This window comes from Ylistrum balloti, unplaced genomic scaffold, assembly GCF_031769215.1.
Source record: "Ylistrum balloti isolate Yb309-2 unplaced genomic scaffold, AGI_CSIRO_Ybal_v1 Utg371998, whole genome shotgun sequence".
NCBI classification, from domain to species: Eukaryota; Metazoa; Mollusca; class Bivalvia; order Pectinida; family Pectinidae; genus Ylistrum; species Ylistrum balloti.
This window is the reverse complement of record NW_026782973.1, coordinates 25,101-40,788: the sequence shown is the minus strand read 5'-3', so window position 1 is coordinate 40,788 and position 15,688 is coordinate 25,101. Positions and strand designations below refer to the sequence as shown.

Genomic DNA, 15,688 nt, shown 5'->3' with positions numbered 1-15,688 from the left:
AGATTTTTCACATTGTTTTATGTGAGCTTTTTTAGTTGGATGCCTTATTGTATAAGGCAAGGAAAAGATTGTGGATAGACTTGAAATTGATCTGATTTATGAATTGGAGATGGCCGTAAGTGTATCTGCAAAACAGATGAAGGCAAAGAAAGCTCTGAAAGGGCTGAAGAAAGAGTTGATCAGTCGGCGTGACAAGTCTAAAGAACTGTATAAAGTCTTAATGGAAGAGGAATATGAAATTCGTGGAAGACTTGTAAAGGTAAAATTGAGATTAATTGGTACTTTGATTTAACGTGCATTGACTCTGCTTTCTTTTGATAGTTTATTGATGATGTTGGCAACTTTTTAAAAATTATCCACCAAAATTAATATTTGTCTATTATTCTACTTCATGATTTCAGATATTCACAAAAAATGTTCCTTTCATACCACCAAAGTGAATGCAAAATGTTATTTTTGGGAGCATTATTAAACAACTTTCACAAATATAGGTATCAAAGATTATTAGGTCACCTTTAATGTTTTCTATGTAACTTTTACCTTGACCTTCATTTGATGACTTAAATCAAAATTTATAACATCATAATGTAATTGTGTACGAAAAAGGCAACATCTCTAAGGATACATCTTGACACATTTATTGCAATATTGCACAATTCATGAACTGCTAATTGCTCTCTTCATCAATGGCCCAATTTATCAATAAATTTTGTATTAAAAGAGGCACATTTTCATATTAGTTTATATATAGCTACATTATCTACTGTAATATTGGACAAGAATTTGGATGGAACATTGAATATAGATCTATATCATAATCAAATACTTGAGACCAGTGGTTCTTAAGTAGAAGACACAAAAAGATTTTTTTTTATTATTTAGCTGACTTTTCACTCATTGATTTGGACACACTATAAAGGCCTCAAGAATCTCAAACGTTTTGCCCTCATGTTCTGTGACCATGGTAGAAATGTTGTCCATTGCATTTTGAAAAAAAATACATGAGACATATATGGACATATCAGTAGATGGCTGTTCCAGGAGCTACTCTAGAAATTTATAAATTAGTAATTTGGGAAAGGAACCTTTTCAGAAATTAGGACAATATCTATGATTAGCTTTCCTGAAATTGGAGTTGGGGTTGGAGTAACCCTAAGATAATAATGCAGACACTTGCAGTGCTAAAATAAACTGATAAAGAGGTTTGATGTATTACCGGTATGTATCCTACATTCTTCCTCCTACTTGGTTAAGGGAGGTAATCACTTTGTCTGGGGTTGTATCCATTGTACATCTATCTGTGTGTTCATAGTGTGCAAAACTTGTATGAAAGGTGCCTTATGAACGGAACCTGTTTATATTCATGCCATATTATCACACCATGAAGTTCAACACAAGATTAGAATTTGGTGGTCATCAAACCAATGTGAAAGGTCAAATGTCAAACTTGGTGGTGAAAGGTCGAAAGTCAAACTTGACAACATTTGAATTAGAAAGCTTGTATACAAGATAAATCATGATGATGAACCCATAACAATTAAAGTTTCTATTTACGTTGTGACATCACACCACTAACTTAAATGCCTGATCAAACTTTGGTGGTTGAAGGTCAGAAGTCAAAGGTCACAATTGACCACATTTGAATTAAAGGACATGTGTACAATAGTCCTTGATTCCTATGACAGATTTATATATAAAAACCAAAAAGTTCAGGAGAATGGGGAATATGTTTATGCGAGTCCTTTCTTACTTTGTTTTTATTTGTTTCATTACAGGATACAACAAAGATTTCTGAGGAGTTGGAAGCCTTCAATGTAGAACGAATTGGAGTTATCAATAGAACTCTTGCTCGATTTTCCTTGATCCTGAACAAACAGGAAACTAACAGGTATTGTACCAAGTTAGCAGTAATCTGTCATCAGTGAAAATCTCCATGGATCTTGTACCAACAGTATATATGCAATGGGTGAGTTTTACCCATGTTACTGAAATGTCTCCTTTGTTTATTAAATCTTTGACCTTAATACATATCTGCAGGTGTTATAAAATTTGTGTTTCAGGAGGGAACTAAAAGAGGCAACATTTGATCTGGTAGCAGCAGCTTCAACCAAATTTCAGAAATCACCGGAAAGAACACTGATGGAGCAAAACAAGAACTGCTGCAACTACAAATTCCCAAACTTCGCTGTAAGTGAGAATTTCAAACTTCCCATACAAAACAATCCATTGGAATATGATCAAACCTCACATTATTCCATTAAAATGACTTACAAACTACTTGTATACTTTGGTTTTTTTCTCAAATTAACACCAAACAACACCATGTTGATAATGTAATAGCTATTCAGGTATAAATGCTCTACCAACTGAACTATTGCATCCCCCAGGTAGGATAACAAAATGGTCAAAATTTTATCCTACTGCAAGGATCAAGTTTTGGTTATCTAAATTGAAATGTAGAGATCTGATGACACAATCTTCACACATTTTAGGAACATCTGAAAGAAATGTTACCAGAGACTACATTAGCCCAGGAGGCAGATTCCCAGCCTGGCACAGGCTCTGATGACACCACAAAAACTTCTTCAGCTGAGGACCGTGAGCAGAGCTTGACAAAGCCTTCATTAGCTAAAAATGTAGAGCAATGTTCAATGAAGGCATCCTCTTCCAAAGATACAGAGTACAGCTCACTGAAGCCTTCCCCCTCCAAAGGTAAAGAGAACAGCTCTGAGAAACCTGGCTCCTCTAAGGATACTGAGTACAGTTCACTGAAGCTCTCCTTCGATAAAGATTACCACCAGCCAAACTCTTCCCCATCCAAAGATTCAGATGGTAAAGTAAAGAAACAAACAGCCAGGGATGAGGATGAATCCAAACGGGTAAAAAAGGTCAAGAAAGCTGCAAAGCAGGATGTAAGCCCTACAAAAAAATTATCAAGTAGGAAAGTTGCACCTAAATCTGCTGAAAGTGAAGATCAACCAGAAAGAAACTTGCCAAACCCAACCCAACAAAATGAGGGGAAAAAACCAAAGAGAAAACTTCCTCCTCCACCCCAGCAAGATGAGGATCAACCAGAGCATAACTTTCCTAACGGACCTGAGCAAAACGAGGAAAAACCAAAGAGAAAACTTCCTCCTCCACCCCAGCAAAATGAGGAAAAACCAAAGAGAAAACTTCCTCCTCCACCCCAGCAAAATGAGGAAGAACCATCCCCAAACCAGGACGAGGATGCACATGATAACCCTGAAAAGCCACCACAAATGCCTAGAAATGATTGGGCAAGCAGTGATGAGGATGATGATTTTCCTGTTGGAGATTATCAACAGCCGGATCATATCGTGTTTGAATGGGATGTAGTTCCTCCTTCTGGCCGAGGTGAAGCCCTTGAAAAATTTCGCCCGCTGAAAGCACTTTTGTCTCACAGAGCTACAGACAGTGCTTTCCTCAGCTTCAAGAAAGGTAAATAACCTTGTTATCAGATTGTAGGATCAATTTTAGATTCTTGGATATATAAGTAAATTTGGAATAAAATCCTTGCCACGCTTAAAAATACTTCTGTCTTACAGAGCTATAGGCAGCTCTTCTCTCAGCTTTAGAGTGAATGCAAAGTATGCAAATATTTAAAATACATCGATATACAAGTTGAAAACAATGGTCAATTCAGAATCAAGTTTAGAAGATCATGTATATTGAAATGAGGGTATTTTATGCATGGTGAAGACAGAATCGGTGGTTTGGAGGCATGTGGAATTGCCCATGTCTGTCCTGTTGCAGCACATTGTGTCTCACATAATTTGGTCAAACTTGATATAAATGTCAATTATGAGTTTGCTTTGAACATAACTGTATTTCAGTGGCTCAAGAGCACCCTTGCTATATATTAAAAACTGATTCAATTTAAACACTTAGCAACTTCCTTCTTTCATGGAATTTGGCCAAATTTTATGCAAGGTTGGTTTACTATCTGCAAGTTCTCGATGGTTTCTTATGTATAATTTCTATCATATATTCATATTCCCAGGCCAAAAGTTGATGCAGACCCATGTAGCTACAGAGGAAGGCGTTGCCTATGGTTACACAAGAAAACACAGCTACAGCAAGGTCAAATATGGATACTTCAATGTACGAGAGATGAGAACATGGAAGTCTACCCCAAAGAACATCCTCAAGAACTTCTTCATTTAAGAACTTATACAAAAAAAAAAAAAAAAATGCAAATTGGAAAAAATCTTCAAAACAAAACAAAAAAAATAGCAAAATAGAGAGAAAAAGAAAGTAAAAAAAATGTGCAAAACTACAAGACTAGCACAATACTGTGTCCTAGAGACACTTGGATAGCACCACCAAAAAGAAAAAGTTGGATTCCATAGATTTTATGTAATTGTCAAAACCTTATGTTGAAAACATGTAATTCACATTAAGGGAAATCAAGGGGCTCTTCTATTTTGAAGTTTTGGCTGTCATGGACTATCTAAAGGGATGATAAACTACAAGAATGGTGTGGTGGATATATCTGTCAAACAGAAGTACCGATGATTTGGCAGTTATAAGGGTTATACTTCATGTGGTAGAACTCAACGGCATGATGACTCCATAGTCATGTGAATCAGTTGATCACAATGGATGAATACTAGTCCTTTTGAATGAAAGGAAAAAGAAAAAACAATGAAAAGAGAGAGGGAAATTTTTTTTTTTTTTTTTTTTGAAAACAGAAAAAAAAGAAACATGCTGAAAATCAAACGTAATGCATTGTGTCTAAGTTTGAGCCATCAGTTTCATTTAGTAACATTCTAAAATTTCTAAAAAAAAAATTTGTCAATTGATTTAACACGTTTATCAGCTATTGTTAACATTTTCTTTCAAAATTGTATAAGATGTAATGCATTAATGTGTAATTTTTAACTTCATTATGCATAGAATCTGTTCTTGATAAGTAGAACTTCAGGTATCGATTATGTACCATCAATGTAGCTTTTTTGTGTATAGGTGAGAAATAACATATATTTACACAAGTAAGAGAGTCAATTGTGGAATAATTTCTGTCCAGTTAGTATATTTAATTATGTTGCTTGGTTCTATTTATAGACCACTCTGGTATCATGTTTTCACCAAGATAACTTTGATAAAATTTTTATGAATTTTTTTTTATTGTGTTAACAAAATTATGATATGAAAGGATCAAATTCACCACATGATTTGCTATATTTTTTGTTTGCAAGATTTTAAAGTTCCTCAAATAATGAAGAGCAGTTGTCAATTTTTAGATATATTTGAAGTACCTTGATATAAATATTTCAAATTCCTTTGATATTGCCACATACAAATTATTACTGTTGGATGTTGTTACTGTTAGTAAACATAAGTGTATTATTGTGTTATATTCAAATGTGCAATAACCACATATTTTTCTGTGATGAAGTCCGATTAATTTTACCACAAGGTTACATCAGTGTTTAACAATAACAATCAACATGAAAGATCAAGGGGCTCTTTGATCTTAAATTTCCAGCTGATAATGATCATCTAGGGATCATAGATTAAAAAGAGTTTGATAAGAATCACTCTGTCATTTACTTCTATAAGGTCTAAGTGTACTTCTATAAGGCTAAACAGTACTTCTATTAGGCCACTGTATACATCTAGAAGGTCAAAGTTTACATCTAGAAGGTCAAAGTATACTTCTATAAGGTCAAAGTATGCTAATGTAAGGCCAAAGTGTACTTCTATCAAGTCAAAGTATATTTCATGTGATAGAGCACAACAGCATGATGGTTTATTCATAGTCATATGAATCCATTGATCAAAATAGACGAATTTAAATTAATAAATAAAAATTTAAAAAAAAAAAAAAAAAAAAAAAACAGTAAAAAGAGAAAAAAATGTATGTATGTATTTATATATATGTAAAAAAAAGGAAACAGAAAATGAACCAATCAGACACAATGCAATATTTCTCAGTTTCAGCCATTGATGTAACATATTCTAAAATTTCCTGAAAAAAGTTTTTATCAATATCATATTATTACATTTGCAATGCATTTGGTCAAAATGATAATGATTCTTTATCTTCATTTACTTTCCATTTTGTTAAAATTTTATATGAGCAATAATTTTGAATTTTACGTTCAAAATGCTACTATACGAAACTATTTTTGATTTGTTAGTAGTAGAACTTCAGTTATCAATCGGGGATCACTTATGAATATTTTTTAAAATGTAGATTATAATTTCATAAAATTTTTGGAAAAAAGAATAGTACATTGCTCTCTTATTATTTTTCCTATATTTACTAAATTATATAAAAGGATCAGATTTACCACATGATTTACTATCTTTTTGTCTCAAGATGTTTCAGTTTGTAAGATAATGAAAACCAATTTTCAATTATAAGGTAAATTTATAGCACTGTGATAGTAATGTTAAGTATTTTGCCTTTGATGAAACCATATCTATGTATACATTGTATTTAATTACTGGATTTTTCTACTGTTTTAAGTAAAAGCTCAATGTATTGTTATTATTGTGTGATATTCAAACGTGCAATAACCATATACTTTTTTCTGTGATAAGTAAAGTAAATTTTTCCACACAAGGCTACATACAGATTGATCTTTTCCTGTTTTCATATTGTTAATTTATTAAACGGTGAATGAAAGAAGTCTATTGCACAATTTTAATTTGGCTTGATATTGTAAATTACTAACGATTTTGATGAGTTTAATAAAATTTGAAAATAGCGAATTTGGTAGTCAGCATGTTTATTTTTATTCACCTGTGGTCTGCTAAGATTAACCATGTAGCCTTATTTAAAATGCTTGTAATTTACACTGTATACCATCCTCAATTCTTCAAAAGTTTCGATCACATTCGCTCTCTTCATCATTGGAACATTGGAGCCATTACAGTATACGGTTATGCAACCTCAAGATTCATTTGGATCAAACAAGTCTTTTCGTCTTGTCCATAAGGTGTGGCACATAGAACCTTCATTTTTGCCAAGACATTTTCCCGGGATGCAGAGAGCGAAAGTGATTGTGACACATGGAATATCGACGATATTAAGGGCCTTTCAGGAGTTAAACGATATCTAATGTGTAATTAAAGAAAAGTTTACGAAAAAAAATCTTTACAAGAAATACATGGCATATAATCCATCACGGATATTCATGCTTTATACAGGAAGAAGAAGGAAAAAACATGAATCACTACTCTGGAAAAGTATGAACATACTATTCTCATATTTTGTGATTTCTCTAAGGCTTTTGACAGAGTATGACATAAAGGTCTTATTCATAAACTGAACAATTATTGTATATCTGGTCAATTTCTGCGATGGCTGAATGAATATTTAACCAACAGGAAGCAAGCAGTTTTCATTAATGATTCCCTGTCTTCGTTCAAACAATAAATGCAGGTGTCCGCAAGGTTCTGTCTTCGGTCCTTTATTTTTTCTTGTTTACATAAAAAGACATTTCTTGTAATCTTGCTTCTCTATCTAGACGTTTAGCTGAGGATACTTCCCTCTCTCACTCATCCTATGACTTCAACATTATTGAAAATGAAGCAAAATCTGATTCGATAAAACTCTGGTTGGTGTCATTTAATCCCGATAAAACCGAGGCTCCAGTCGTAACAAATCGTCATCAACACTACACTTATCCATCACTTACGTTTAACAACACTCTAATCCATATTACTAATCATTATAAACACTTAGGAGTCATCCTTACTAACGACTGTAAGTGGAATAGTCATGTTGAGAACATCGTTAGCAGAGTAACTAAATATGTTGCTACCTTTCGTAAACTTAACTCATCTTAAAAAGGAACAATCTAGAAAAAAAATGTATCTTACCCATATTAGACCTTTGCTTGAATATGCGTTTGAAAAATGGGACAACTGCGAGGCAACAAATTTTTGATATTAGAACATATTTAGTTAGATGCTGCAAGAATAGTCACAGGGCTGCCCATATTCACAAAAAAAATGTATCGAGAAACTAGTTTGGTGCCACTTTCAAAAACAACGTAAAACTCCCAAGCTTTCGTTATTTTATTTCAAAGTTCACAATTTTTCACTTAAAGTTTTGAACTATCACGTAACTTTTTTTCCTTCAACAAAACTTTGGAATGATCTGGACGAAACTTTTAGAAACTCTTCTTCTATTAAGCTATCATTTTGTATCTTCTGGACCTAGACAAATCAATATCCTGCCTTCTCGTGTTAGAAACCGCGCTAGTTGCTTAACTATGGCATGTTTAGAGCAAACATCATTGACTGCCTAGTGTCAATGTGGACACCCCTGTGAAGACTGTTACCACTATTTTTTTTAATTATTTGCCCTTTGTACACTAATCTACGTGCAATCCTTAATACGAGACTGTCCTGGTACGAAGACAATTTTAATGTGGATATTCTCTGTCAAGGAGATTAAAATTTATCGTCCATTGATTACACGAGAATCGCTAAAGCTGCACATAATTTCCTGGAAGGGTCGGGTAGATTTGCCTGATACTCAATATTACTTCTGCACTCTTTCAAACTCTCAAAGGTATTGTTATACTTACATTAGTTTATTTATTTCTACTTTTATGTCAATTGACATATGTTCCGGCGCATTTTTCCAATCTCTGATGTCCTGGTTTCTCTCTCTCTCTCTCTCTCTCTCTCGCTCTCTCTCTCTCTCTCTCTCTCTCTCTCTCTCTGTCTCTCCATTATATAACACAAATTATATATGTTATATATAAATGTCCATCTTGTGTTGAGTGTATTGTTAAATATTATTGGGAAAGTGCTTAATATAAGTTAGATCAATTATGTCCAATCCCACTCTATATCTTTGATACAAAGTTTAAAACAATTTCTTACAAAAACGATCTTACCTTTAGCTACAATTTTTGAGAAACACCGCTTCCACAGATTTCCGGGAAAATGATAGGTAACATGATAAAGATCTTCGATTGACAATATTACTTATTCTTCACACAAGAGTACGTGGTAACTTCGCCTGGGTGAAGATGACGTCAAGTGTTATTTTTATACTGCGATTTTGTTCATGGTTTGTTTGTGTTGTTTTTACCCATATAATTTTACCACTTCGGGTTCCTCCTTTGTTTCTTTTTTATTGCAACCAAATCACATACAACAATTTATATATGTATGTGTCGGTGGTGTGGTTTTCGACATTCCTGCTTAGATGATATTCTGCCGTAGAGTTCGAAACCTAGATAGGCCACGAGTCAAAAACTCTCTTCCTTCGTTAATTGTGTTACCATGTTCAAATACATCTATAAATAGCGGGAAAATAAGCGTGTATGTGTATAATAGGCTATAACTAAGTATATAGGAAATTTCAACAGAGTTTTATCTTACCTTTATTTAATACCAACTCAGTTGATATGGTTATTGCGTCAGCAGCGTCTTGGATAGAGATCAGTTTTCACAAACGTTTTTAAGCAAAGTTCAGCTCATCAATACCGTGTATGTCCACCATTGAAATCGGTGCATGCTCTACACCGACGCCTCGTTGATGCAACAAGTGTGCTGAAAATGCCTGGAAAATACCATTCCATATTCTCACAAACGCACGTGACAGGTCAGATAACGTCAACGGCTGATTTTGAATGCGACGCAAGCGACGCTGCATCTCACCCCACACATGTTCTATAGGCGACTTATCTGGTGACTTTGCAGGCCAGGGCAGCACATTCACATTGTTCTGGATCAAGAAGATGGCAATGGCTCGCGCAACATGCAGGCCAGCGTTATCCTGTTATCCACAACCACAAGAGCTCTTTTGCCACGGAATGATATGCCGCCTCACACCACGACACTACGTCCGCCGAATAGACGTCGTTGGATCACAAAACTGCCATAAAAACGTTCACCACACCACGCTGTACTCTAGAACCTGAAACCTGGACTCATCCGTGAAAAATCACGTGCCCAGACCTGCCGCGTGTATGTGTCGTCTACACCAAGCTAAACGTACCACACGATGACGTTGCTGGAGAACAGAACGTATGGCTGGACGTCGTGAACGTATGCCCCGTTCAAGCAACCGATTACGTACCATTCGGGACTAACTCTTCTAAGGTCAGGAATACTTCCTGCTGACAAAGGAGCAGTTGTGAGTCGTTCCCGGAGATGAACCACAAAAGAACGAACACGTGAGCCAGACAGACAAACTTCCCGTGCAACTTATACATTATTCAGTGTAATTCACGAAGAGGCATCACATTTTAAATGTGGAAAGTTTTAACCTTTAATTAATAAAATTAATCAATACATGAACATTTTAATCAAGCACTTTTCTTTCTTCCTTTTGTATATATATGTAACCTGCAGAGTATCTTATTAACCCTGGGTTCGTCGTAAGGATATATTTGGGATGTACTGTACTATAATTATAACAACGGCGCACTGGCTTTGTCAGCGCCGGTGTAAGTGAGAATTACTTACTCTGCACTATAAACAATTAATAACAACTAATTACAATTAACAATACCTAATTTATACTGAATTAATCATATGTACACTATGATTGATAAGTGACAAGGAAAATACAGAACAATACCTAAAACCACACGCTCACTAACTGTCATCACACTAGCACCTGGCTTTATCCGTTGGTCTCGCAGAACAACCAACGGTGCCCACTCGCGCAGTTGTCAACGCAGCGAAACGGCACTTGTACATTGCGCAAAGCAGTTGCTCCTAACCGAACACTGGTTCGTATCGCGCACCGGCACTTATACAGTGCCAAACACTTGCACTTGTTTAGTGCTTTATTAAACTGAAACAAATAGATTATCATATCCTTGTCCAGGCTCTCCCTATTTAGTTGCTGTTTCTACCCTTATTCAGGGTACTCATCGTATTCTCAGTATAAAAAGGCAAAGCAAAACTTCAGATCAATTCATCAAAAAGCATATAATAATTATATACAGAAATGTATACTAGAGATCGAAGAGGCAGCAGAGTGCGACTTAAGACTTTTCTGGAAAATTATTAGAAATCGGAAATGCCCAAAAACTGCACAAAGTAAAGAAATATCGTATAACGGGAAAACGTATGGAACTCCAAAGGATATATGTGAAGCCTTTGCATGCTACTTTGAAGGCATTTACAACGGAGTACGTATGGAAGCGGAAACGAAAGTACCAAAGCGACATTGTGTAAAATCAGAAAATCTTGAAGTACTCAATGCGAATTATACCTTCACAGAAGTAGAAAACGCGATTAGAGACACGAAACTGAGAAAAGCTCCGGGTCCAGATAATATCTGTTATGAGCACTTCCGGTATGGTGGACGGAACTTGATACTTTGTATATTAAAACTATTCAATTCAGTTCACAATTTAGGATTTATACCAAAATCCTGGAAACACGGAATCATTATTCCACTGTATAAAAATAACCACAAGACACGGTCTAATCCCGATAATTACCGGCCGATCTCTCTACTTCCGGTACTGTATAAATTGATGGAGAAGGTTGTTAGTAATCGGATACAGCAGTGGCTCCCATGTACAAGCATCCGGCTAAATAGACAACAGCAGGGATTCCAAAAACGACTTGGATGTGAAACTGTGTCTTTCAACATAAGAGAATGTGTTTATTGGAATATTGAAAATAACAGTAAAATTTATGCAGCCTTCCTGGATACCCAGAAGGCATTCGATACAGTCTGGCACGCTGGGCTGATGAGAAAAATATATGAATTTGGTATTAGAGGGAATATACTGACTTTTTTTTGTCAATGCGTACATTAATATATCAAGCGCTATAATGACCCACGGGACTAGATCACGGACGCTACCTGTTCGTTCTGGTATTAGGCAAGGTGGGATCGCTTCCACGTTTTTATATCTCATATACATAAATGATTTGTTGAATGATTTGGAAAACTCTAATGTGGGAGCAAAGATTATGGACATAAAATGTGGAAACCCCGCGCTTGCAGATGACTTAGTTCTGCTTACCATTTCTCCGTCGTCCCTTCAAAATATGCTGGACATCTGTACCGGATATGCAAAGACCATGCACTTCCGGTACAATACAGAAAAGAGTACAATACTTGTATTTGGGAAAAGACGAAACGAAAACGTTAAAGCAACATGGACACTTATGGACAAGAGTTTGAAAACGTCAAAATCTTGTAAGCATGTTGGTATGATCTTATCAGAAGATTTGAAGTGTTCCTGAGCAATGCAGAACGCATGCATAAAGGGAAGAAATTCATTCAATCTGATCACCAAATTTGGATCGGATTGCAAAAGGACGAATCCATTAATAACTGTAAATTTGTACAAAAAGGTGGTTCTTCCAAGCGTATTGTACGGATCGGAGTTTTGGTGTAACCCGAACAAAAAGGACATACAGCAAATCCGGGTATTTCAACATCAGATAGCTAAGAGAACACAGTGTCTTCCAAAACATACCCGATCAGACATAGCAGAGTCCTTGTTAGGTCTCATAAGGATAGAAACTGCAATAGAACGGCGGAAACTGAATTTTCTGTGTTCTCTCATCAACTTACCATCATATACGCTAACTAAAGACATTTTAGTTCGTAGACTGTATCAGTATCGCGATAACAATGGGGAAAGACAGATGGGATTTATTCCGGACGTTAACAAACTCTTACTGAAATATAAATTGAACAGTAATTTAGATATCTATTTGGACACTGTTAAATTTCCGTCTAAAACAAGCTGGAAACAGAGCGTTAAAAATGTGACGTTGTATTTAGAAAACGAACTACTGGCAGACCGTATGCAGAAAGACAATGATTTCCTACGTTTCAAGGAAGTACATGGAAATTATGAACCATGGATAATGTGGACATTTCCGGTTAAATCTCAACGTGATAGTTCCGTGGTACGATATTCAAACAAAATCTTGGCGACTATTCCAAACTGGATAGAAGGTCGATGTCAACTATGTGGATCTTCATACATTGACATCATACTACATATTGTGACGACTTGTGACGTCACACAATTTCTAAGAATTGAGTATATGATATCGATCATAGAAAGATGTGACAACGAGTTTGGTGATTATCTAAATAATTTACCACATGAAGAATTCTTAAGGCATCTTTTAGGTAAAGATTCCAAAGCTTTCAAACATTTAATAGACACAAGAACATTTTATCTGGAAAGCACAAAATATATAGCAAATGCCGCCACACTTTACTTTGACAAAACCAGAAATAATCTTATGGCCATCGCATAGAATTGTGTACATTAGATAATTGTGTGTTACATTTAAAAACAAAAGGACTGTTGATATTATCAGCTTTATTGTAACATGCATTATAACAACGGACAATTAGATATATAACTTTGTATAATATTGTATCTCTTATTAAGAGGAATAAAATATTTGATTGATTGATTGATTGATTTGAAGTACACGGAATGATTTCATTTATATTATTTATTTGAACGGGTTTCACGTCCACTATTACGACTTTTCGGTCTTTCAGCGGACGAAAACGGGTAGGAAAAAGAGTAAGAGTGGAAAAGTAGGATTGATAAGAGAGAGTGGGATAGTACGTACAAACAGCTAGATGGAATTGCTGCTACACCGCCGACGTCCTCAGCCGAGGTCATCCTTCATCGCGTGTTTCGACCCCTTACTCGGTACACTCTCAGGATGGGGGGTCCACAGTGGTGATCAGTCACTGCGCGTCGGTGGTGGGTCTCCAGCTTCTCTCGTCCCTCTTCATCCAAACCAAACAGGATGCACTCTCTGCTGCCTGGGTGAGCCGCTGCACTACCCTTTTTCTAGTACAGCCGGTAACACCCAGTGCAGTGAGCATTCTCCAAACAGATGGTGCTGGGAAGCCTCTACACCCAATCTCTACCGGGAAGTTCCAAGTTTTTCAGCCTTTCTCCCTGCATTCTGCCAGTAGCTCTTCATACTTGGCTTTCTTCCTCTCATGGGCTGCGTCTGTTCTTTCCTCCCATGATATGGTCAACTCAATGACGGCAATCTTTTTTTGTCCCTGATGACCAAAGGACTAGATCTGGTCTAAGGTAGTTGGTACAATCTCCAGGAATGTTAGTTGCTGGCCGATGTCTGCCACTAACTTCCAATCTCCCGATATGCCGCTTCGCCCTATCTTTCCTGTTGGTAATGTTTCCCCTGCCTTCACAAACTGTATGGTCTTAGGTCTTGGTGCCTTCTGCTTAATCCTGCTCACCCTCTCCCTTTCCAAGATGTCTGCCAGCTCTCGTAGGACCTGATTATGTCGCCACGTGTACCGTCCCTGCAACGCTGCAGAAAGACAGTATATGCTCCAAGTTCCCTCTCCTTTCACAAAGGAGGCAATTCGGGTTGTTGGTCAGGCTCCATCTCTCTAGGTTGGCAGGTGTCGGCAGAGTGTCATAAACTGACCGTAGGAGAAACCTCAGCTGGTAATGAGGGTACCTCCAAAGTTCTGTCCAGGTAAGCGATCTTTGCTCTGTGGTCCATCTGGTCCACGCCCCTGGCTTCCCATTTCGACGGCCTTTGCTTGCCTTCTCTCTTTCTCCTTGGATCGAATCTCTCTCTGGATCATGCCCCTTTTCGCTGATGTACTTGCATCTTTCCAGTAGGTCGTTTTTGTCATCCCTAGGCCTTGTCTACCTTGTGGGACTGATCCAACAATATCCTTATGTCGGAGTCTACTTTCCGCCTCGTCTACTGCTTTGCTAGCTGACCACTTCCTCCCTGTTCTTACTTGTACTCCTGCCATCCGCACTTTCTCATCCCTCGAGTCTCGTAGGGTCATTATCAGCCTGGGCTTTCCCACCTTAAATTCCTCCACTAACGAGGTGATTGGTAATTGGAGTATGGCTGTTGTGCAGTAGAGGCCAACAGACGTGAAGCTAGGTGGTACACCAAGGCACTTTCGAAGATTCCTGTTGACAACCCTTTCAATCTTCTCTACTTGTGAGAGTGTGATTTCATACAACATCAATGGCCATGTAAGTCTGGGTAAGAGTCCATGCTGGTACATCCACACCTTAAACTTCCCTGGTAGACCGGTCTTGTTGATGTTTCTCATCCCTTCCACTACTTGTTGTACAACTTTCCTGATGTTAATTGTATCCTTCAATGTGGGGTCAAACAACTTTCCTAAGCACTTGATTAGGTTTCCTAAGATAGATGGAATGTCCTCGCCTTGCACTGTCAGTTGGAACCTTTGCGTAACTCTTCCTTTCTTGATGATCAATGACCTGGACTTTCTTGGCTTGAATGACATTCTAGCCCATGCTACTGTCTTTTCTAAGGCTTTCAGAATCCACCTTGCCTGAATGTTTTGTGCACCCAGTAACGATTCCCTTCTGTAGTTCCAGCCATGAAGTTGTGAATTCTTTGGTGGTAAATCTCCGCTGTGTCCCACTGAAGTAGCTTCTGATCAGGTTCCTAAAGTTTTCTGGTATGTGGTAATGCCATAATGCCTCGTCTATCAACATATGTGGGACAGTTCCGTATGCATTAGCTAGGTCCAACCATACCACTGTGAGATCAGTTTTGTTCACTTCAGCTTCCTGGATCAGCTGGGAGATGACGCTGATGTGTTCTATGCACCCGGAGAAGCCCGGTACCCCTCCTTTCTGTATTGATGTGTCAACGTACTGGTTCTTTGTCATGTAGGCGTCATTCTCCTGGCAAGCACAGCAAAGAAGAT

At 37.1% G+C, this 15,688-nt stretch overlaps 1 protein-coding gene across 1 annotated transcript; it reads right to left on the bottom strand.

Moving 5' to 3' along the window:
- Nucleotides 1-9,451: 9,451 nt before the first annotated feature.
- LOC132564122 (uncharacterized) lies at nucleotides 9,452-15,259 on the bottom strand. Its single transcript, XM_060228800.1, has 5 exons — nucleotides 14,443-15,259; nucleotides 14,060-14,289; nucleotides 13,650-13,796; nucleotides 10,462-10,467; nucleotides 9,452-9,769 (listed from the first exon to the last, which is right to left on the bottom strand). The coding sequence occupies exons 1-5, from the start codon at nucleotides 15,257-15,259 to the stop codon at nucleotides 9,452-9,454; spliced, it is 1,518 nt and encodes a 505-aa protein (XP_060084783.1).
- Between the last annotated feature and the right edge of the window lie 429 nt (nucleotides 15,260-15,688).